General features: G+C 33.0%; 1 protein-coding gene across 9 annotated transcripts in view; it reads right to left on the minus strand.

Moving 5' to 3' along the window:
* Nucleotides 1-26,565, minus strand: part of LOC113509955 (protein sprint) — a 365,904-nt gene that overhangs the window by 140,377 nt on the left and 198,962 nt on the right. For 7 of the 9 annotated variants that reach the window (XM_052894340.1, XM_052894345.1, XM_052894341.1 and 4 more), the window contains one exon: nucleotides 18,037-18,493. The exons of the other annotated variants lie outside the window; for them this stretch is intronic. In XM_052894340.1, coding sequence (XP_052750300.1) covers nucleotides 18,037-18,493 — 457 coding nt within the window. The remainder of the gene's footprint in view (nucleotides 1-18,036; nucleotides 18,494-26,565) is intronic. 9 annotated transcript variants of the gene reach the window in all.

Genomic DNA, 26,565 nt, shown 5'->3' on the forward strand with positions numbered 1-26,565 from the left:
AAATTACAAAAATTAAATTTCCGTTTTTGTTTTTGATAAATAAAAATGATTGATGTCAGAATTATCATTTTTTTAAATATGGGTATGGTTTTTAATTAATTTTGTGTTGCTTACATCAAATATTTGACAAAAAAAGAACAGGTAACGTAAAAACCTTTTTTAGTTTTTGAAAGAGTTAGAAAAAAAAACATATAACAAATTGAGGAACTTTTTTTTATTTTGAAGACGGTCGTTAACAATATTATTAGAATAGTGTCGTGATTTCAATACGGTTTCCTGTTACTTCTCTGCGGGCTCAATTAATTTTATGCAAAAGAAGCCACGCTCACGTTCGAACGAAAGTGAAATCCAATATCCTTTGATCAGAAGTCGAGTTGTCTTGTATTATTAACAAATTGCCGAAGAGATTCAACGAAGGCCTGAGGCAGCAATTTGATCGTTCCTCGAAATTAGCCCGTAAGTTAGCTATTTGAGTAAAAACAAAGGATCGAACAGGAGTAGAAACCTGCCCTCTTAGACAAGAAAATGAATCTATTTAGGATTGTTAGTAATGCGGATTACCATTCCCATTGCTAGCAATGTACCCTGTCAGGTCGACCTCAACGTGGTCTCCCCTGGAAACCATCGTGCTGAATTCCAAGTGTATAATCGCGATGGGCTAACTGATCTACTTTTTCATCCTCACTTATAATCCCTCACTGGTGCCCCGCTATCGTATACCGTTAGGGCAGGCGAGGTTACCATTCACCATTATTACCCATTAAAAGATAAAAAATGAATCTATTTAGAGGAAAGAGATTATTAGTTGAGTTTAAAAGCCCAATTCTAGCAATATATCTTTTCAGGTCTACATCTACGCGGTCTCTCCTGGAAACCATCGTGGTTATTTCTTTTAGAATTCGTCATGACGAACCAAATTATTTTATTTTCGATAATTCAGTAGTTAATCTGTAAAGAGCAAAAAGTGAAAAAACACCAGGTACAATATTTTTTTCTTTTTTTTTTATACAACTTAGAATGGCAAACATAGCTGACGGCCCACCTGATGGAAAGTGGTAACCGTCGCCTATAGATATGAGCAGTCCCATGGACTTAACAGAGTATACTGTTTCGCCTATGATACCCCCATGCGTTGCCATTCCTGAGGACTCGGGTGTTATTCCTCTGTACCCTGTAAATTCACGCCATATCCCACCCTTCAAACCGAAACACAGCCATGCAAACACAACTATTTCCCGGTAGAAACACGAATGGTACAGAGGTACCCAAGCAATAGACTTTTGTACAAAGTCTCCCTCGTTTCATAGCAAAACTTGAAATTTGGATGAAATTTCTTCGAAACCAATTTGAATGTGTACCCTTACACATAAAAAAAATATAACAAAAAAAAATATACACTTAATGATTACAGCCGTATAAGACTTTCTCGCCGTTCTCCTTTTTTGAAGTCGTTTGGAATTTTGTTATGGCTCCTAATAAATATAGATAGATAGTAACTGGTGTAGGTATTATATTATTTTTCACACATACTGGCGTTCCGTTTACCCTTTTCACTGCAATAAATCGCCGTGATGCTATTGTCCCCCCATAGGAGACTGATTTGAATAGAGCACCAACGCGTTATGCGATAGACTGGAAACTGCAGATAATTGCGTTGAAATATTGTCCTTGTTTTCCCCCCAAAATGTATGGACACCGATGATAGCTATTCAGGAATACGCTTGAAAAATAAAAATCAAATCAAAACAACTGTTATCTATGTACTAATACGGCATGGCAACAACTACTGGCAACCCCCCCCCCCCCCCCCAATAAGAAGAAGCCTAAGTTTAGTACTGCTGTCCAATACTGACTGATGGGGGGAAAGAGATTGTTAGTAATGGGGATTGAGAATACCATTGCTAGCAATATACTCAACCAGGTCGACCTCCTCGCGGTTCTTCCTGGAAACTATCATGGTTAATTCTTGATGAATTCATCATGATGGGCTAATCGGCCTGTTTTCATTCTCATCTATCACCCTTCACTGGTGCTCCGCCAGCATATCCCGTTAGCGCAGGCGGGGCTACCATACCATTTTTACCCATCAAAAAAAAAGTACTGACTGATGACTAATGTGATGATCCCTTCAAACCAAAACACAGCCACTAGTTAGGTTTTTTTATGGTTGATAATTGAATGGTTACCCCGCCTGCGCTATCGGTATACGCTGGCGGGGCACCAGTAATAGATGACAGATGAGGATGAAAGCAGGTCAGTTAGCCCATCATGATGAATTTCACAAGAATTAATCACAATGGTTTCCAGGGGGAACCACGTGGAGGTGTACCTGATAGGATATATTGTTAGTAATGGGGCTGTTAGATCCCATTATTAATTCCCCCTTCCCCCCAAACACTAGTTAGGTTTATAAACCCAATATATATTTTGGCATATAATAACAGGCACCCTTAGTTACGATATTTCAGTACTGTGGTTACTACAGTTGGTTTAAATGCTGGCTATACAGTTATTGGACAATAGCCAACTGCCGACTGGAACATCAAATAGACCATTGCTTTATTAAGTTACGATACCATAAGGTTACTATCTAAACGTTTATATAATGAAAACATAATATTATTTCTTGTAATTATTTATATTTATAATAAGTTTACTTTTGTAATCGTTTGGAGGAAACAATAAAGAGTATCTATCTATCTATCTATAACGGACGAACGTAATAATAAACATAGAGGTACAGTCAACTTCATAAATCATGGTCTGAAATGACTTCACGAACGACACGTTAGATCCGATTTATCTTCGTCAGATTGTTAGGATGTACCCTTCTCTATTGAATTTATATATATTGGTGACTTTTGATCTGCAGATATATATGATTCGTTACTTGTTTACAGTAACTTGATAACTGATAGGTAATTAATATTATAAATACATAAATCCTGATTGACTTGTCATTGAGTCCAATCTGTTGAAGTAATAAAAAAAAGGTTAACATTATTAACAACATAAAATAAAAATTTGCATTTATTTTAGTATTTGATTGAACTTATGTAAAAATTTGTATTCAATTTAGAATTTGATTGATCACCTTGTTACCTTGTATATTTTAAATTGATCACATTGTTTTATATTAAATATTAAATAAATGAATAACACTATAGATTAAAGATCATTTATACACAATTTACAAAATTACAAATCCAGTTTCAGTTAATTATGTCATACACATTATAAAATGTTATTCTATTCTAATTTTGAGAAAACAAAATTTTCTATTATATATAACTAATAACAATAATATAAATGTTTAACCGTACTATTAATTATGACCACGTAATTCTCCCTAAAAACCATCGTGAACAATTCTTGTTGAATTTGTCACGATGGGCTAACTGACCTACTTCATCCTCACCTATCATCCTTCACTGGTGCCCTGCCGGTGTATACCGATAGCGCGGGTAGGATTGCCATTCCATTGTCACCCATTAAAAAAATATTATTAATTTATAAGAATATACATTATATAATAAGATACTGTTATTAAATAAGAAAACAAAGGCGTCATACAAATAAACTGTATTGCATGTATACTTTTGTATGTATAAATTTGCTTATTAATAAAATATAAATTTATCTATCAATCTACCCGTGCTAAAACGAGACAGATCGCTAGTTAAATATAACCCCCTTATTCATAAAGACGTCAAACCTTTTATAAATATATTTCAGTTATTGAATTATTTTGTCTCTTTGTTTTGAATACCAAATTTGAAATAAAGTGACAAAGCAGTGTATTTTTCTTTTTTCTAATGGGTGATAATGGCATGGTAACCCCACACGCGCTATTGGTATACACCGGCGGGGCACCAGTGAAGGATGATAGGTGAGGATGAAGTAGGTTAGTTAGCCCATCGTGACGAATTCAACAAGAATTGTTCACGATGGTTTCCAGTGGGAACCACGTGGAGGTCGACCTAATAGGGCATATTGCCAGCAATGGGGCTGTCAAACTTCATTACCAACAATACTTTTCCCCCCAAAGCAGTGTATTAGTTAAAAAAGGTTTGTAGAAAGTGTATACTTTTATAAATAAGGCGGTAAATCTATAAGAGAGGTGCGTTGCGTACATGATATTTATGAAGCCGACTGTACACGTTGTAACACGTTGGCGTCAATCCGCTTATGTCGATCTTAATTAAAGCTTGTGGTGAATGGAACAGGCTTTATCTTGTGATTGAACCGACACTATGGTGTTATGTCTATATGTAACGAGTATTAATACAATATTACTATATTGCGGTATAGTCCCGGCATAGAATGGTCCACCCCTTTGTTTCCCATGAGTGTCGTAAGAGGTGACTAAGGAACCTTAATAGTCAAGGGATGGGCAACAGGGTACCTCTTAAAACATCACCAAAGCCTAATTACGGTTGCCAAGCGTGGTAAGATATATATATATATATATATATATATATATATATATATATATATATATATATATATATATATATATATATAATTTAATTATTAATTTTTTTTTTTTAATTATTGATTTTGTTACTATTTATCCTGGTCAATAGATATATTGGCCTTTGTACAAAGACTTGAGACTTTGTCCCATTCGTGTTGTGTTGTGTTTGCATGGCTGTATTTCGGTTTGAAGGGTGGGATATGGCGTAAATTTACGGGGTACAGAGGAATAACACCTGAGTCCTAAGGAATGGCAACGCATGCGGGGTATCATGGGTGAAACAGTATACTCTGTTATGTCCATGGTACTGCTCATGTCTATAGGCGACGATTACCACTTTCTATCAGGTAGGCTGTCAGCTTGTTTGTCATTCTAAGTAGTATAAAAAATAATTAATAAAAAAGTTGTTTTATTTATTTATATATTTTCTATACCATATCCAATAATAAATGTCACAGTATAATTTAACTGAAACAGCAAAAAATTGTAATCCAGTAAAGAATCTGATGATTCATGCCGTGAATCCGTAGCGGTGCAGTATTGCGCACTGACTGTGACTCAGACGATGGGGTTTCCGCACTTTCTAATCATGTGAAAGATTACGCTCATATTTCTAATACCATGTATGTTGTTCTCCAAATAATAATTATAAGTAACATAACATCATGGAAGCGAACTCTTCCAGCAAACCCTGCATGCAAAGGAGCATTAATTACTAACGGACAGTGTGCGTACAATAAGAAGAGAAAACAGTGTTTTGTTTCAACTAAGAAATAATAAATAAACATAAATACAAACTAACTTATATACTTACATTCAAAATACACATATATTTGTATATAAGTTCAATTAAACTATAAATCATAAATATATACTTTTTTCTTATTTATATAAAAAAAAAAATTACATACATATAATAATACGACATCGTTTTACATAGCCACAAAAATCAGACGTCATCGTAAAAAGAGGCAAATTCAAAAGCATCGAATTAAAATAGGAAACGAATACGCAAATTAGGTTTAGTTGTAGCATTTATTTCAATGTAAATGTATACTGAGATGCCTATTCAAGTGTTTAAATGAAGTGGGCCATCCGTACCGACTAGTTAAATGCCACTCGGGCCAATTAGTACGGCGCCATTGACTTAATAATGGTTCGCGTACTCTTCGTTGCCCTATATTGTGAATGAGTATAATAATTTTGATATGTAGGCCGTATGATATTTGGGTTTATTTGCCGCCTCTTCTGAGTCAATGGCAACCTAAATATTTAAAGAGAGAGAGAGGAAATATAAATATCTAATAGCTCCATTGCTAGCTATATATCCTATTAGGAGAAAGGGATTGTTAGTAAGAGGACTAGAGGCCCCATTGCTAACAATATATGTTATCAGGTCGAGCTCCACACAGTTCCTCCTGGAAACAGTTTTGATTGTTTTTTTATGAATTCATCACTATGGGCTAACTGACTTACTTTCATCCTCACATATCATCTCTCACAGGTGCGCCGCCAGCGTATATCTTTAGCATAGACAGGGTTTTTTTTAGTGGGTGAAGATGGTATGGTAACCCCGCCTGCGCTAACGGGATACGCTGGCGGCGCACCAGTGAAGGGTGATAGATGAGAATGAAAACAGGACAGTTAGCCCATCATGATGAATTCATCAGGAATTAACCATGATAGTTTCCAGGGAGAACCGCGAGGAGGTCGACCTGGTTGGGTATATTGCTAGCAATGGGATTCTCAGTGTCCATTACATTATTACATTATTCATTTATCCATTAAAAAAATAGTACGGATAAACAAATCCTAAACTTGGATTTTTATTCGTGTAGATGCGTCAAGGAACATCAGTTTATCATAAAAGCATTAAGCATCGCAGCTCGTTCTTGATAGGTGTCAATGTACACAAAATATTGACTTATGTTTACAAATAAAACGGTACACGCAATGAACGGAACTGTACGACCACCGTACCACTATAGCGGTTAATTATCGTTACAATTAGGCATTATCGCGTCGGCGCGTATCATACGGTCGACTCGTTAGAACTGTCGAGTTGCTAGTATGTTTTATTGTGCAAATCAGTCGCACAATTAGCATAACAAACAGTGCACGCACGGGTGAATGGGTTGCTTGGTATCGGCCACACGTTCGAACTGCGAGCCGTGTTCGCTAGACCGTGCTTTTAGCGATGCACCGATGTACCTAGTCCGCTACCCACCGCCCATCTCTGTTTTTATTTGAAAGTCAACATTTTAAAATAACTTTTTTTTTATACCACCAATGATATTAAAGAAAATCTGTAAAAAATTATAAAAGCTTACGTTCGAAGTGAGTATAGCATTGTATGAGTGTAAAATTTGGACAATGACTCAGAGAGAAAAAAATATGTTTGAAGTACTTAAAGTATGGAAGTAGATGATAGATGTAGGATACCAGAGGGAGACTTTGTACAAAAGTCGATCGCTTGGGTATCTCTGTCCCATTCGTGTTTCAACCGTGAAGCAGCTGTGTGTGCATGGCTGGGTTTCGGTTTGAAGGGTGGGATATGCCGTGAATTTACTGGGTACAGAGGAATAACACCTGAGTCCTCAAGAATGGCAACGCATGGGGGGTAACATGGGCGAAACAGTATATTCTGTTATGTCCATGGTACTGCTCGGTACGGTACGGCGACGGTTACCACTTTCCATCAGGTGGGCCGTCAGCTTGTTTGCCATTCTAAGTTGTATAAAAAAAAAACTTCGATATTATACCTCAAGGTGTGAAAAAGATACCAAGAAATTATTATACCGCATACGCCGCTGAAAATATTAACAATGGAGCAAAGTGATGTACATGTGAAGTTTTATACAAGGCATCAATGTCTACAAAAAATGTCCAAAATATCATATGTCTAACTATTACAGTTACGCCACAATAACTACTTTTTCATGTTAAAATATGCCATAGTGTTGCCGGTATAAACTAGGCCATATTATTTGTACCTTAGTAATAATCTTTAAAGTGAAAAAGTTTGAAAAAGATGGAGGAGGCTTTTACCCTTGGGGACCACTGAAGTGGATAAAAAGCTATAATAATAATAATTAATCTTTAACCAAATAAATCATTTTGTATTCAAGACTATTTCAATGCCTGTAGATTACTCTTTAAATTAATGAAATTGGACATTCCATTTCAAAGATATACGGATACCGGCGGTCACGGCGCGTGACAGCAAGGAAAACAGAAATCAAAGTTGTATTTATTTAATGTATCTTACGTAAATTACGTCATCTGTAAAAGGCAAAGATAGATATCACCAATACATAAGCGAATAGAGAATAAAACACTCATTACGGACATGGGGACATGGCGCAACAATGTTACACGACCGATCTAGAATTCCATTATGTGAGTGACGTCCCATTGGGACGTAGCATCCGTTGCAGCCTCCGAGCCTGCTTCCAGTTATTGTAATGAGGGCGACAGGCATATTTATGTTCCGCCACGCATCCCGAATACGAAATGAGTGGGCCTACCCAATATTCAATATGGGGTTTCCTTGAGTTTTGTTCGTAACATTATTTACTTAGTAAACATCACTGACAGGTGTTCGTCCCTAGTTATTGACAACGTTTATGGATACGTAAATTGATACAAATACGAGAGAGTGGCTCTTTGAAGTGTATCTTGTTATTGATATTGTTTTCTTTGTTTTTTTTTTTTTTTTTTTGTTTTTTGCCTTAAGACTGTTCTAAAGTACAACGCACTTTCGCAAGAATATATTGAGATGTAAAATGTGTTTTTTTTTTTCAATGCTTTTTCATTTCTTAATCATAAATATATAAGTCAGTAAAAATGTTTAGATGTTTATTACTATTAAGATAATATATTATCAATTACTGTACCATTTTAAGGAGGAGTTGAAATATAATGAAAATAAAGATTGTGTTCCACGAAAAAATCGACTTCAATTGTGGCAAAACCTATTATTTTGATACCAAAACTTAACTACTAAATAGATTTTAATAAAATTTCTATGTGATCAAACCTTATAGATAAAAAAATAATTTTCCAAATCGACCTAGAACTAAGTAAAGGAGTTTTGAGGTAACATAAAAAAATACAATCGATTTGAGTACCTCTTTTTTTTAAGTCAGTCGAAAATTTTAGAAATAAATATTAGAACCGTATAATGTCCAGGACTGAAAGTAATTTTTACGGAGAGTATTAAATTAATAGTTACGAGGTAAAAATATAAATCAAAATTAAAAAATAAAACCGAATTGAGATCCTTCTTATTTTTGAATTCTGTTTAAAAAAGAAAAGATTATATAAATAGAAATGTATTAGTTGAAAAAAAAACACAAAGTTACAAACAAAAGATACAATGGGCCCCACAACACTAGGCGAACCTGTATCGTGGGCACCCGACCTAGTTTAACAAATCACAATCTGTATAATAAAAAGTACACAGTTAGTACATTATACGTGCCTTTATCCCCATAAGTAAGTTAAAATTGTATAGAGCCATACACTAACACTAATTAGCTTTGATGATTCCCAGGAATGTTCATACATTTCAATTTCGCTCATCCGCGAATCTGCAGAAGCGTGGCACATAAAGTAGACTGAAAGTGCATTTTGCGAAATCTCTTTCATTTTTGTTTGAATACTTATACATCTAGTAGTAGAACTGTGTAAAATACTTACGCATAGATTTACAATGACAGATTAAATTTTCCAAATTTTTATTTGTTTATTTTTTGTTTGTGGCATCAGAAACTTCATGAAACGGTATTGATAGTTGATTTAATATTTATTTTTAATTGAAACATTTAATCAAAATGGTCACATATTAATTTTATAATACCATAAAACAAATAACGTTAATAGTTCACGACTATAATTCCTGATGGGGTGGTTACAAGTATCTGTTGACTATTGTCATTGTGGTTAACCCAAGACTAAGCATGACTTAAGCATGCTCTTATATCGCCGAGCATAAAACAATGCAACTCTATCGCCGCCACTCAAGTTAATTTGGGTTTTCACGCAGGTTTTTGCTCAAAAAATCTTTTTGATCATAAAATCCACCACAAATTAAAGTTCCATCCTAACCATCTGGATGAGCGATAGTCTTCCACCGTGCATTTTACAAGACACTTTCTTTAACGGTTGCCTTTGGTCACCAACTCAAGCCAAACGTGAATTTACAGGGTACAGAGGAATAGCACCCGAGTCCTCAGGAATGGCAACGCATGGGGGGTATCACGGGCGAAACTGTATACTCTGTGACGTCCATGGTACTGCTCATGTCTACAGGCGACGGTTACCACTTTCCATCAGGTGTGCTGTCAGCTTGTTTGCCATTCTAAATTGTATAAAAAAAACGTGGCAACTACTGGCAAAACTCCCCTTATGGGGGAGGTTTATATTCAGCAGTGGACAGTTAGCGTTTAATATGGTGATGATAATAAACAAAAATGTTCAATTCACTGTCAAATAGACCCTAAGAACTTTAGCATTTCGCCAAGCATTTGAATTCAACGTAGCAGAGGGTGGCCCACCACATATCCGCATATTATTATAACTGCATTGATATAGAAATATCAAGGAAATAATAGCATCAAAAACTCTGAAAAGGCCCCCGCAATCTTTACACAATGGTACAAACCCTGTCTGTGAGAAAATTGCTTTTCCGTCGGCTTTGTCCCGTCCGTCCCGGCGTCCGTCAGTCCGTTTTAACATGGAGGTCAGATGCAAGTATATATCACAGAGTCTATTAAGTCAAGCGCAAAATAATATTTCACTTTCGGAATTTAGTTTTGAGAGCTTTTTTTATTTAGAAATTTAGTATAATTTAGTTTTTTTTTTCTAGTCAGTGTAAATGAAGATAGAAAAAAAAATCATCAGGATATAACAGAATAATCCATTTAATATGGGGTTATAAAATAAAGACAAACCGCCCAGTTATAAGAATCATTTTGTATGAATGATCAAATATTGTTTTTTGTACCCCGGGGCCATGTTTGTTTATTTGTTACTTCTTAACGTCGTAACGGCTTAACCAATCACATACCATTTGGTAAAAACACATCATATAGAATGTAGAAGGAAATAGGTTACTTTTCATGAAGGACCGCGAATATATTCCACTTACGAAGACGAAGTCGCGGGGAAAAGCTAGTATTCATATAATTACTTAATCACGAACGATCTAATTCATAAACACCACTAAAATGCTAGTGTGTCAATGCCAATAAAAAATAACGTAACGACCTTGAAAAGCAACAAATTATGACCGTTACATTATACGTAATGTTCGTAGTCATATAAATAGGTAATAAAAGCTAAATACACCGTGTGGTCCCGGCATTCCTTCGTTTCCCATGAGTTTTTTTTTCGCAGCTTAGAATGGCAAACAATCTGACGGCCCACCTGATGGAAAGTGGTAACCGTCGCCTATAGACATGAGCAGTACAGAGTATACTGTTTTGCCCATGATACCCCCCATGTGTTGCCTTTCCTGAGGACTCAGGTGTTATTCCTCTGTACCGTACACTTCTGTACACAAAAGTAACTGACATAGCCCGAAGGATTAGCAAGCTGAAGTGGCAATGGACTGGTCACATAGCTCGAAGAACCGATAACAGGTGGGAAAAAAGTTTCTTGAGTGGCGACCCCGTACGGGAAAATGCAGTATAGGACGACCCCCCACTAGATGGAGGGGCGACCTAAAATGCAATGCCGGGAGTCAGTGGAAGCAGTTGGCTCAGGACCGTTTTTATGGCAGTCTATGGCGGAAGCTTTTCAGAAGTCCAGCAGTGGACGAATAATGGCAGTATCATTAAACGTATCATACAGATCGTTAGTAGGTAATTTAGAAATCAGGCTATATTTCTTATGCATAAACTCAATTGTATGATAAAGCATTAAGCATCTAAGATTTTTTAAACACAAGGGGCATACTAGCATACGGTTCACCTGACAGTAAGTGACGATCGCCACATATGATCACCGGTAACACCAGAGGCATTGCAAATGTGCTGCCAGCCTATGCTTTTTTATGTATCAAAACTTATTATAAGTATCTAAGAAAGCCAACAAACCACGGAATACAACGTTAACGGTACTATGAAAGAATAACTGCACGTAATAGGTTTATTTTCTTAGCAATCAACGTAAGCACTACTAACTCCGGTTGTATCTTACTAATATAATAACATTGTGATAAAACATGGAAGATATTTATAAAACAAAAAAAAAAAAAGATATAATCAGACCAGTAGAAGTAAAATAATATTTTTTTGTATATGTTTGTTCCGATAGAAATTTTCTTTATGCAACTTAGAATAACGAACGAGCGGACGACCCATCTGATGGATGGCATGTTCATGTCTATAGATGACTTTAGACATGAACAGTACCATGGACATAACAGAGTATGGATGGAGTATAACTCAGGAATGGTAACCCATGATACCCCCCATGCGTTACCATTCCTGAGGACTCAGGTGTTATTCCTCTGTACCTTGTAAATTCCCTGCTATATTCTACCCTTCAAACCGAAACATAGCCATACAAACAACTGCTTCACGGTAGAAACACGAATAGGACAGAGTTTACGTAATGACAATTACGCAAAAACTGTTATTCCAAATTGGACGCAGTACACGTATTTGTATTCCTGAATATGTAACTTAAAATCTGGTGACAGTTTCATCTTGAAGTATCTAGAACTATCTAAAAGTGGTCCATTCCAATGGTTTTCCAATTTCAGAAATCCACACGTACAGAGTAGCGAGCAAAAAGCTAATTATTTCTAGTTTTGTAAAATTTGTCGAACGTGCCAAATTCGTCAATCATATAACCTTACGAATGAATGACTTTAAAAGAAATACGATATCGCAGAAGTCTGCATGTACAAATATCACGCATAAATCCATTCGTATGCGCACAGTTTTGATAAAAGCAGACGCATTCGACTTTGCTTCGATATTTAGGTCACCTTTTATCTAAATAAATGATAATTTAAGATTTCAATATACCGACTTGGATCTTGGCAAAGTCAATACGGTATCATCAAGTAAGTAAACAGTTTCAATTAAAAATTGTATCATGCACGTAAAAAGAATGGTTTAATATTTAGGTCAGTTGAAAAGCGACTTCAATCTAATATAATAAAAACAAACTATAAAAATCCCCTCAAAATTGAAAAATAGATCGATGTTTTACACATAAAAATATAGAGCAACTTAACTTGGAGTTGCTTAAAAATATTGTAGAAGTTAAAAAGTAGAACTCGGAAAGAAGAAAGAGAATAATACCACTAGTAGAAAAAAAAGTACTAAATGTTGATTGATAAATATGTTGATAGATAAAAAGTAACCTATGTCATTTCTCCATCCCAAACATTATATATATGTCCATTTCCAATAAAATTTGTTAAGTCGTTGAAGCTGCAAGAGGTAATGAACAAACAAATTCACTTTCATATTTATAATGTTAGTAAGGATTTAGAAAGAAGAGAAAGAATGAAGATCATGCATACAAATAATGTTAGTAGAAAAGATGATAGTAATGAAAGTATAGAGTAAATTATAATTGATAAGAGCCTGTCTGGAATAGAGTTTTAATAACGGCTACATTTGGTAAAGGTCTTCATTCAATAGTTATGAAAATATATTTTTCAATTTTCTATTTCCATTAAAACACACACAGCAATATTTCTTTTCGATTCGGTTATTACACCAGACGCGATAATGTGCACTAACCAAAGGAAATCATATGCATAACGTAATTCGCTGTACATAACTGGATTCAGTAATCTATACACACAGCTCGAGGCGCCGGCTGCTGGCTTTCACTCGCTCTATCAATCGTCTGTTGGTATCGTGTATTGCCTGCCTACCATGAAATCGGTTCGAAATTTTGGAGTTTAACGATACACGAAATTAATGATAAAATTACAAAAGAAATTCTGTAAAAATTGCATAATTTCAATCATTCAAAGGCTTCACTATAGATTTTATTAATAAACATTTCAGAAGTGTATATTTTATTATTTTGTTTAATTATAAATGTAAATTTGCAATGATATATTCAAATGCAAAGTTTGTGTTGAACTCATTCTTTATCTACGGGTCCGATACAGCCGAAACCGCCTAGGAAACATAAACTTAGCCATTTTTTTTTACAACACAGGGGGCAAACGAGCATGCGGCTCACCTGATGGTAAGTTACTACCGCCGCCCATGATCACCCACAACACCAACGGCATTGCAGATATACTGCGGCCTTTTAAAAAAGAATATGTTCTTTTCTTGAAGGTTATGCTGTAGTATCGAAAAGTTCATCTCCGACAACAACCAAACTAGTGCGAGACGAGACAATGTGACATAAAGCAACTTACGCCCAAGAAGACTTCCAGATGAAGTCGAAACAATTGTCAGAAACGATAATCATAGTAAGATTACAAAATGTCCTATTATACGCGTACATACATAAACAGTAGCTAAACTCTTGAAAAATCTGCTGTGACGATAGTCACAGAAGATACAAATGTTAATGATATATACTTACTAGGACGAATAAAGACCGAAATTAAAGACTATCTTAAGTACACTAAAGCACTTCTCATAGTCTTATTACAAAAAATAAATCAATTAGCAGAAAATAGACTGTAGCCGCAATAAGGAATAATGAATTGCTGATCTTTAAAGTTCAAATTACCTTAAATTGTCAAGTTGAAACATTTGCAGCAATTCCAACGCCTAAATAGCCAGTGAGTAGGTAATTAGACTAAATACTTCGGCCGGACCTCTGGCATAAATTTGTTGAGCAACAGCAATTTAAAAAAGCTAGCTTGACGGTTAACGCTGAGCCCAAACGAATAAATGACGTAATGTTGTAAGAATCTTCAACGGCTTATTACTCTAATTCCAATTATGGTCCAGGATCTGCCATTTACGGATGTATTAAACTGTCATCATATTCGTGTGATTATATCCAATTCTGAAGATTTGGAATAAGTTATATTATTTTTATTTGCCTTATACAACATATAAAGGAATAAAACAATATAAGCAAAATATGCAAGGTTTTTTTAAAAGAAATTTAATAATGTAATCTATTTTTGCCAAGATTTTTTAGGAGTTCTGGGTTTCAGAAAGTAGTCCGCCCTCGCTATTGTATTTTTTTAACAAAATTTTGTTAGATATCAAATTTTATTATAATGCAGTAAAATATTTCTCTGTATGCAGCAAATTTCTGTACTGGTAAAACTATACCTACTTGATACAAGTAAGTACTTTTTTTTCTATTCAATACTAGCTTTTACCCGCGACTTCGTTTGCCTAACCTGGATATGTTTATTGACCGGAACAAAATATATAATTTATATGTCATTCTCCACCCCATATAGTACGTGTATATGTTGTAAATAGCAGGATGCAGTAATAAAACATATATGTATTTGTGATATAAAATAATAAGCTTAGTGAAAAAATACGAGACATGTCTTATAAAAATCTGACATAGAACAAACTTAAATATAATACATTATTTTAAAAAAACCTCAGTGTCAACAGCCAGTATTAAAACTCCAACAGTATAAGGTAACAAATAAACAAACACACTTTCGCATTTATAAATACCCTCAATCTCGACAATCATAGGACCTTCCACATTAGAAAATCCTTCAAATAATGAAGGTAAAACGAAAAATCAGGCAATCAATTTAAAGGCACACAAACCATCAATCAGAATCGACTATAAAAGTTGCAATTCAGAAATAGACTAAACCGAATATCGAATCTTATTTTCAGGATCTATTACTGTACTATCACTATGAATGCTACAATTCTGTACTTTCGATAAACAAAACTTTCTTTAATAACATATCAACACTTCATTCATATAAGTTCTTGTATAACGTTTTGTGCTACATATATTCAAGGAATCAACAATTGACAATGTCTTGTCACCGAATAAAGTTCTTGTAATTGGACAATTGTTCTTTTAGTTTTGTCTTTATTAATTGTAGAAATGAATTAAATTCTTTACAGCTTATTTCCTTTCTAAAATAAAAGGTATTCGAAGAATCGTTGATAAAACTTATCTCTGATAAAACGGATGCTGTTAAATTAAAAATAAAAAGAAGATAATACCAGCGTTGTAAAGGCAAAATGCATGGAATTACAGTTTTGATCATTATTGAGTCATATGAGTACATAGCTTTTTTTACGTCGAATGTGATTAAATAGTTAATGTATTAAACAGAACAAGTAAGTAACAATTTAACCTTTAACCTTAAGAAGAAATTTATTTCAACAATTTATTTCTGATCTTATAACTTACTACATTGTCAAAATTCTAAATAGTTTGCCAGTGGAATGAACTGCTGCAGAATAATAATTTTAACAATGGTCCAAACAATTACCTCAAAACCTTGACGAATTATGTACAATGCTTATTGAGTGAGTCTTATGCTAACTTATTATGTATGCACTTGACCAAGAAAATTACTATTATGTACTTTCATTAAATATGTACATTAATTATTATATTACCTTATTTAAATTTATAAATGAAAATAATAATAATACCATTGATTGTACAAAGTTATGTAAAATCATTTTGAATAGTGTAAAATTTAATAAAATAAAACAAAAACTCATAGGTATTGATACTGCTATTCCTCTTTAGTATAATGTATTGTTTCAATAATAAAAAATTGTGCCCCACAAAATACCGACTTTAATTGTAACAAATCCAAATTGTTATTTTGACTTAAAGACCAAACTGTTGAACCGATTTTTATAAAAGTTCTTTGAGATAAATCTGTAAGTATATCTTTTCAGATAAAAAAAGAATTTTCCAAATCGGTTTAAAACTGACGGAGTTATGAGGTAACAAACATAAAAAAAGTCTAAATTGGGAATCTTCTTTTTGAAATCGATTAAAAAAAGATATAAGTTATTATAAGTTAGAAGTACATTATCACGTACAAATATAAACAATTGTATTGAAATAAAATAATTTCGTTCAAGTGAAAGACAAAAATAATCGTATAAGATCATAGCGGCTTACATTTTCCTTGTACACAAACTTAAAGACAACCTAAGGAGACTCGGGCGATAAATAGCCGTTAAAGGGAGAACCTCCAAATAGAGGCGATAACATCACAAGCGACAGCGAATCACAACGATAAAAGCATCCCCTAATAAAAACAAGTACTAGATTATTGAGCCTTGCCTTATCGTTCAGCTTAGCTGCCCCAAATTGACTCAGCGAGAATTATGGACAAAGTTAGTAGGGCACGAATAAAAGATAATGAAGTATGTGATTAGATAAAAGTAGCAAACATTTACTTATGTGTTAATGATATATTTGAGAACAATCTTTCTGGGGCTGGGGAATGAAGCCCTGATTGCGGTCTCACTGGAGAAAAGAACAATAATGAATTTTTATCCAGTATTTGAAACCTAGATGTTTTGAGTATACCACTGATAGTATACTAATATTATGGTATTGGTGACCTCATTTTAGTTAATATAAGCTTCAATAAAATAGAATCATGTGAGAATACAATTACAGTAGGAATTAATACTTATGTTTAGTCAGAACTTAGAAGTACTCTATTCAGCCTAAAGCACCACATTTATTTCTGGTTTATTACCATTTCCATTTATACAATGTATTTATCATTTAAAAATGGTACATGATAAATAGAGTAAGATTAAATTATTCTAAAAGTAACTATAATTATATTTAGATTTTACCTTAGTATTATCCACTAGTTAACTGTACAAAATCTAAGCAATAAGTCCCATATAAAGTTATATACATTTAAAGAAATATGAAGTATAGTATACTAAAAACCTAATTCCAACAACAAATTTAATATTTACATACACCAAAATCGGGATCTTCGCAAATATTGAATGAATATTTATTCAAAGATCATTACTTCCAAAATGAATTTCATATAAATTAGATTTTAAACCAATGTTTACTAAACGGTTAGAGCTAATAAAAGTAATACTAAGGGAGCGGATCTCGTCGAACGGAGGAAATGAAAGCTACGAGAGAATGAAATTGGAAAACTTGTTACAGAATTACTCGAGACGAAAAAAGAAAGTAAATAAGGCACGGAGAGTTAGAACAAGCGACACTTAGTTACTTTTGTATATCAATGTATAAATGACTTTTTGTTCTGTTTAAATAATTGTGTACAAATTATTGCGCATTGCTGTTAATAAAATATTCCTTTTTTTATTTTAACTCTTTTTTTTCAATTTTTGTTTTTTTTTTTTAAATTATGAACATTTCGTTTTAATTCTAGTTATAGCTGAAATAAAAAAAGTAACATTATAAAAATCTTCAAACTGATGACGTTCTAATTACTATGAACCCGAAAATTAAAAATATATTCACCATGTTATATATTTAATTAATACAAGTAATTAAAGTAAATTCTAATATTACGAGTATAATGAACTCATCAATGCAATCAAGTATGATTGCACAGTAAATTTATACAAACAAACAATGTCGAATACGCTTACCTTTTACTCCAGTTTCCGATCTCGGCGTAGCGTCGGCCGTTAGAGCATCCGCTCCTTCTTATTTCATTTCCTTTGAACGTCTGAACCGAGTTCCCGTTAGGTGTTAATATTCCGTTGGAGGTACTGTTATTGTTTCTCTCCCTGTTTCTCGGGAAAGTGCCAGTGCCCGATCGAAATGTCGCTAACTGCGGAGCTTGGTCGACATCAGGAGCATATTGTTGAAGTGGGAGGGTTATATTTCCACTCCAGCTCTTGCGATTAACGGCAAAGGTTTTAAACGTTCCGTTGCTATTAGCAGAGGGCGACACCCCACAGAAACTGCTGCGATTATGACTGTTCTTTATAAATGCACTGTTCTGGAGTGCCACTTGAGGCTTGATCGGCACCAGTGGAGACGCCTGGTCAATTGACATCGTACCTTTAGTAATGTGGCTATTTGATCTATCTACATTTTTGTCTGCAAAGGAAAAAAATCGCTACGTTAGCCACATGCACGAGATATTCCATTGACACCTTCAACAGAGCTGCTGATTCAACAAATAATACAAACACTTGATCGATATATCGATAATTATGTTGCTAAGCAACTGATTGTAAAGTAATAAAGACAGTTTGATGAATAGGTTCGAAAATAGGTTAATAGGTGTGCGTACCGCTTTTTGAATAGTTGGTGCAATTCATCGTGTCAATTCGTGGAAATTTTGTTAAAAGTGTAATGAATACAAGATTTATGATCAGCACGATCTTTCGTTGACACTCGATGACGCTAAAATCGTCAAGCAGGCATAAAATAGAAATTACATGTGAAGGACATACTACTAAACATAATGGCCGGACATGATATAAGTGGTAATATAAATGGCTACGCAATAATATTTTACTTTATGCTATATTAAAGACCACAGTTTGTACAAAATTAACATATTATAAAATATATTGTTAATTATACAGTTATATTTGTCTAGCCTGAATTTGTCAATTGCAAAACAGACTTATATAATATTATTATTATCATATTTTATGTATAATTAATAAAGATATTTTTTGTCAACAAGAAATAAAAAAAAATGGTAACTCTATTACAATCTCACCATTACAATTAACTGTAAAAATAATATGTACAAGTTTTAATAGACCTAGATACCCAGGTCTATTAAAACTTGTACATCTATAGCGTAAAACACTATACAGATCATATTTAGTAAATTATCAATCAACACTATATTATAAGCAAATTTCTCTTTAGTTTAAACTATACTTTAACCGACCTTAAATTTTATTGCACTAAAGTCGTTAAATACGTCCTGCTGACCATTGTGCTCGGTGCTATTCAGTTTAGTTGTAGAAACTCCTCGTTAGTTTCCTTACCTTGACCTGCTTGGATTTCTCTCGACCAATCTGAAGTAATTTGTTCGCATTTACATTTTATTAGCAATCTACTTTATTATTTTGGTCAAACAACTCATTAAGATGTTAAATATTGGTAAGACCATAGACAATATTACCCCTTAATTTAAGCTTCATTTAAAATTCATCAAGCATAGTCATTAATTTTTTTTTAAATAACTTTATTGACCAAATGAAAATTATGTACAAAAAGCGGACTTAATGCTAGTAGCATTCTTTACAAGACAACTTTTGGGATGAACAGTGAATCATGAACGTTATAATCATTAATAAAATAAATTATCAAACATTTTGGGATACAAATGTCAAAGAACTGCAGAATTTTAACTATATAATAAAGTATTGCAAATAAACCCTATATGGGTTAATAATGTTCTAACCCAAGATACGACTCTAACATAAGCATAATTACTTTTCAATTTATACGAACTTTGATTTAAAATCTAATTTATAATAAATGTCCATTTCAATAGAAACTGTTAAAAGTTTTCAAAATTGATACACCAATTTTATCTAACAAATGGATCACAACTGGTTCAACCAGATTTGACCCACTGACGCCGGATAAAAACAATTTTGTACCTCCGTTTGTATTATATAACACTTATATAAGTTCCGACGTTTAGGCCAGTTGCATAAGGAGACTTTGTTAAATTGATGGCCAGTAATTGTTAAATTTTGTTCCACTAGTCCGTTACGGTTATGGATACCAATTTGCAGCTGTGACATTTATTATTCGAGTGTCTTTAACAAGCTATTTTTTACTTTCTAGCTTTTAAATGTTTGAGTTTGTTATTTAGAAATTAATTGTATAGTGTAAACCAATAATATGTAAGTAAAATCAATTAATTTTTTTATCATTATCTTAAAATTATTCATCTAATATAATATTTGATAGTACTATAATGAATATAGTTACATGTTGTATTGATGTAGAAAATTCGCTTCCAAATTAAGGACAATTGCATTTAAAAACCACTTAAAGTTTTTGTAATTGGTTATTATTGATTTCGATAAATACGTTTGTGTATTACCACAGAATATAACTATGTAATATTATTGCCTAATAGCAGTAATACTTTTTTAACTACCAACACTCGTGCTTCAACATTGATGTAAATCTCTTAAAATAAACAATTTAATTTTATAAAGAATTTGACTTTATTCATATCCTGTGTGTATTCAATAATAACTACATGATTTTGCGTCATACAACTATGTAACATCCCAAAGCTTTTACCCTATATTGTAATATTCTTTACTATAGTATTAAATATTTCAAAACTTGTTTCATATTATGTAAGATTCAGTAGCAAATTACATATTTACGTTCACTACAGTAATACGCTACTGCCGTAGTTTATAACGTATTGTTCATTGTCATGAGTGATTGGTTCTATGGAAGCGAAGTTTCAAATTTTTCCCACTTTTTATAATCATTCTCGAAAGTACAACAATGTTACTCAACCAGCCAATAGATATAGAACAATAAGGTAATGAGAAAAAAATATGAAATGTTATTTGTACGAGTATTATTTCATTTACGACCTTCTGTTTTGGAGTTTCTTTTTGGCCTATAAGTTGTCAATCCAATATTTCAGTTTATTTTATTTTACTTTTATTTTTATTATTATTTTATTTGACAAAAAAACACAAAGTTACGAACACAAGATACAATGGGCCCCGCACTAGGCGAACCTGTATCGTGAGCACCCGACAAAGATTAATAAATCACAAATGTGTTATAATAATTTTAAGTTTATTATAAATATTGAGAATTATTTAAGAAAGTCAAATAGACCATTAAAAGAAATATTCAAATCATCAATTCTAACAGAAGTAATTGCGATTGAAATAAATAATAAAGAGATAGCAAGTAAAAGTCAAGTAATGGATCTTGCAAAAAGTAATACAGAAACCATAATAAAATAAAACTAGAAATTTAAAGTAATGTATAAAACTAATAAACTAATGCAGTGATTGAAATCACTTTGACGATTCAAAATGTACTTTGATGAGTTATTCGTAGGATCATAAATTATATGGCCAGTCAAGCGTTTTATGGAGGGAAGAGTGTGTCCGAAGATAGATATTAGATTATACAACATCTATTTGATACGGCCCATTCTACACGTTGGTCACGCTCCACAATTTTGCAATACGCTTCTGTGTAGAAGACGGTGAGTAAATAATAGACAACGATTTTTTTGGCAGATTCAACAGAATTGTAGCCCACAAACATTATAAATAATTTAGTTCTTGGAATACGAAAAACTAAAACTAAAATATTACTGGACGAAAATATATATATATATATATATATATAATATATATATATATATATATATATATATATATATATATATATATATATATATATATATATATATAAGTAATAAAATATAATTTAAGACTGTGTTCTACGGTAAAGCCGTTTCGGAGAAGTTTGGTAAACGAGAATTTTATATATATATATATATATATATATATATATATATATATATATATATATATATATATAAACTCGACTTCAATCGTGGCAAAAGCAGTTATCTTAATTTAAAACTAATCTACTGAACTGATGTTGTTAACAGAGGGAGACTTTGTACAAAGTCGATTGCTTGGGTACCTCTGTACCATTCGTGTTTCTACCGTAATGCAGTTGTGTTTGCATGGCTGTCTTTCGGTTTGAAGGGTGGGATATGGCGTGAATTTACAGGGTACAGAGGAATAACACCTGAGTCCTCAGGAATGGCAACGCATGGGGGGTATCACGGGCGAAACAGTATACTCTGTTATGTCCATGGTACTGCTCATGTCTATAGGCGACGGTTACCACTTTCCATCAGATGGGCTGTCAGCTTGTTTGCCATTCTAAGTTGTATAAAAAAAATGTTAACATTTCTATGAAACAAATCTTAAAGTACATCCTTTCAGATAAAAGAAAAATTTTCTGAGTCAAATATAAAATCAAAACATGAAAAAATAAAACCAAATTGAGAACCTTCTTCGTTTTTGAAGATTGTTGAAAAAGAACAGAAAAACAAAGTTCGTATGTATAACGAAAAAAATATTGGCGTACAAGGTGACGAAGTTCGAAAGGTGTATGCAGTAAACACGCACGATATTATGGAAACTTGTTCCCCCTCATCTGTCTGGAAGTAACTTGGCAGGTGTTAGCAAAAGTAATATAACTTTTACTGGAAAATGAGCTTGCTTAACCGCAACCGAAGTAAAAAATAATAACGCCGAGCCGTGAACTAAAAAAAACGATAAAGCATAATAATAGTTCGTATAACAACGTTTTCTTTATCTTGGTGTGTACGAAATTGAAACTGTCTACGTAACTAATTGTTTGTTCTACCCGAATCATCATCGTCGTCATCCTTACAGCCATCACTTACTTCATTGCTGAATACAATACCTCTCCTAAAACCGGCCATAAGAAATAATCCTGAGTCATGTGCATCTAATGAGTTCCTGCAACACATTTGAGTTCGTCGCTCCATTTACTCAAATAACAACTCTGCAATTTTAAATTCAAAATTTCATCCTTTTGTTCCAAAAATATAAACTAAGCAAGAAAAGTACAATTTAAGAAACTTGGCGTGAAGATAGATACGACATAGGAAATTAATCTACTAAAACAGGTTTAGAATTAGCAAAACGAACACTTGACTTTATAATTCTCTCTCTTTTAAAGTCAGAAAATATTTTCATAATAACTTCGAAGGTAAAAGGTAAAAGGGCAACAACTATAAAAAATAATTGCGTCGATTCTATTAGTCTGTTACATAGTAACTAAATGAATGTGCGTGAAAATGTCAATATCAATAACAGTTGGTCCTTTGTATATGAAACGACATATATGGAATTTGTTGCAATAAGAATGCTTAATAAAGAAAGATTGTGTCCCAAAAAAAAAACTGTCATCAACTGTGACACAACCAATTACATTTAAAAACTAAACTACTGACCCGATTTTGATAAAATTTCTATGGGAGCAAACTATAAGTATATCTTTTCAGATTAAAAAAAATAATATTCCTAATAAATTTACATCTAACGCAGTTATGAGGTTACAAACATAAAAAAATACTAACGAATTCAGAACCTGCTGTTTTTTAAGTCGATTGCAAATAAGAAAGTATTTAACAAATTTACTAGTAATATAACAAATGTATTTTTCCATATAAACCATCACAAATCTTAGAAAGTACCATATGGAGAAACCGATCAGATATGATATGAAAAAAATCGTGGAATAGTACAAGTGCTTTTATAGTGATTTTAAACTCAATATTTCGCTAAGTTTCAATTTAACATTAGCAACCTTTGTATCATAAGCGACACAGTATACTCTGTTATGTTATGGTACTGTTCATGTCTATAGACGACGGTTACCACTTTCCATCAGGTGGGCCGTCAGCTTGTTTGCCAGTTTTCCATTCTAGCCGTCAGCTTGTTTGCAATTCTAAGTTGCATAAAAAATCTTACTCCACTCTACCAATACATTCCTAGTAGTAAAATTTTATGTAATTCGCCTTTTTTATTTCTAATGTGTATTAAGTGCGTCTGAGTTTTGAACTAAACTGTAAAAGAGCGAATGCCATCTCTGATGTAATAAGCATTAGCCTAAGACTAATCTTGAGGAGTGGCAATAGATAAAGAGTGTAATGTATGTAGTTCAATATATTCTATAATGTCATGGTGTTTGTTGCTCATGTATCATCACTTTCCATTAAATGGATGGTGTTGAAAGTCCTTATTCATTCATTCATCGTTCCTCTATTAACTATTTCCAATTCTTACGGTTATTGGACAAGGTACAGCAGATTTTGGACTACTTCATCTCTTATGGTCAGTTTAAATCTTTATTCAATTTGGAAGTATCCAAGATTTATAAATTTTGACTAGTTTGTAGCTCAACATTTGATTCATGACTAAGCAAATTAGAAGTTAGGACTTACACTAAAAAAATAAAGCCTTCAATAATTAATTAATCTATATTACATCATGTATAAATAAATTGTAGAATCTTTAAAATTATAGAGTTATCTACGTAGAAGGTACTTGGTAAACTGGTTCGACCAACCTGAGATGGTTCATTGAACTATCACATAATCGAGTCGAAACAACGCAATAGTTACGATACTACCTTATTTAGAACTTGCTACCTTATAATTATATTGAGATCTCGTATCTCATATATACAGGATATATATACAGAAATTCTTTATAAAGGCAAATAACAACGTTGACTTCTTTGTAAGTTATAGCTATTAAAAAAGCTACCTATTTGAATTTCAACCAATTTACGTGGCTCTCATACCAGCCGTTATTGTCCACTAATGAAGGTAGGCCTTCTCGTTGGGAAGTTCTATCAGTAGTCGCCACGGTTAGCAGGCGTGTTGGCGACTACAGTTAGTCTTTTAGTGATATTCTAAGAAGGATGCTGCTACCCATCCCTCGGCCATTAGATTCTCTTAGTCGCCTTTTACGACACCGAGAAGAATGGAAGATGTGGTCGATTCTATGCCGGGGCCAACATCAAATTAACCCTATCGAATTAAATTTTTAAAACTAATCCAGAATTATTTAAAACGTCTAGTAATATATGCAATATCTTTATTTCTTTTTTTTTTTTTTACAAAGCAAATTCCTTGACCCATTTTCTTTGAAATACCATTTAATCCTTTTTGTAAAATTTTGGATTATCAAAAATCACATGCCAATTTATTATTTACCTATAAATAAATATTGCTACAAATTACATTAACAAACTTGTTTTTGCATTATAATATTATTAAACGATATTATACTTGAAGTTAATAGTCTAGACAGTGTGGAGAATGTTAAGAATCCCTTTATTAAGATCCCATGATTCACTTACTTGGTGGAATATATGGCTGTGTTATGAGCACACCTGTGGTTATTAAATGCCTGCTACCTACCGAGGATGACAATAATAATTCTAGAGAATGTTATACTAAAGAGCGTTTCAATATTAAAGATTATAAATATTTTGTCTTTGTCTTTAGAAGCATGCTATTAATATTATAAATGAGTAATTTTGTAACGTCAACCCGCCTGCCATGTGTGGCAACTACTGGCAAAACCTACCAATAGGGGGAAGCTCGTGTCCAGCAGTGGACAGGTAAAGGTTGAAATGATGATGATGATGAATTTTGCAACGATGGATGGATGTTACTCTTTCACGCAATAATCTAGTGAATAGATTTCATTAAAATTTGGTACATGAGTAGGTTATAATTAGCACGTACAATACTTTGTATAATCATTCACGTGAGTGAACCCGCGGAATACAGCTAATATTAGATAGATAGATAATTTATTTACATTACTTACAGAACACAAATTACAATACAAACATATATATATATATATATATATATATATATATATATATAATACACAGTAAAAGAAATAAAAGAATGAAAATAAAAAAGCAACAAAAATAATATATAAATTAAATATATTAACAAATAGATATATTTTGTTTAGAATATATATGTTAGATGAAACAAAAAAAAAAAGAATGATATAAAATAAAAATTATTTAGAAATTTATTTTAATTCTAGTATAATATTTAATGTTGCCAAAACATTAAATTATTTTTTTTTATTTTTATACAACATAGAATGGCAAACAAGCTGACGGCCCACCTGATGGAAAGTGGTAACCGTCGCCTATAGACATGAGCAGTACCATGGACATAACAGAGTATACAGTTTCGCCCATGATACCCCCCATGTGTTGTCATTCCTGAGGACTCAGGTGTTATTCCTCTGTACCCAGTAAATTCACGCCATATACCAAATTCTGTAATATATTTCGTGTCCAGTTGTCCTAGTAAATTTTTCTTAAATACTACTATTATGCATGAAATTGCTATTGTATTCATGAATTAATATTTCAAAATATTTTCGTCCTAAAATATACCCTTCAAACCGAAACACAGCCATGCAAACACTACTGCTTTACGGTTGAAACACGAATGGGACAGAGGTACCCAAGCAATCGACTTTTGTACAAAGTCTCCCTCTGGTAATAAATGTGAATCAAACATTAAGAATAAGTCCGCTATTGTATATGAAATC

The sequence above is a fragment of the Galleria mellonella genome, unplaced genomic scaffold (assembly GCF_026898425.1).
Source record: "Galleria mellonella isolate WM207_F2 unplaced genomic scaffold, CSIRO_AGI_GalMel_v1 utg21, whole genome shotgun sequence".
Lineage (NCBI taxonomy): Eukaryota > Metazoa > Arthropoda > Insecta > Lepidoptera > Pyralidae > Galleria > Galleria mellonella.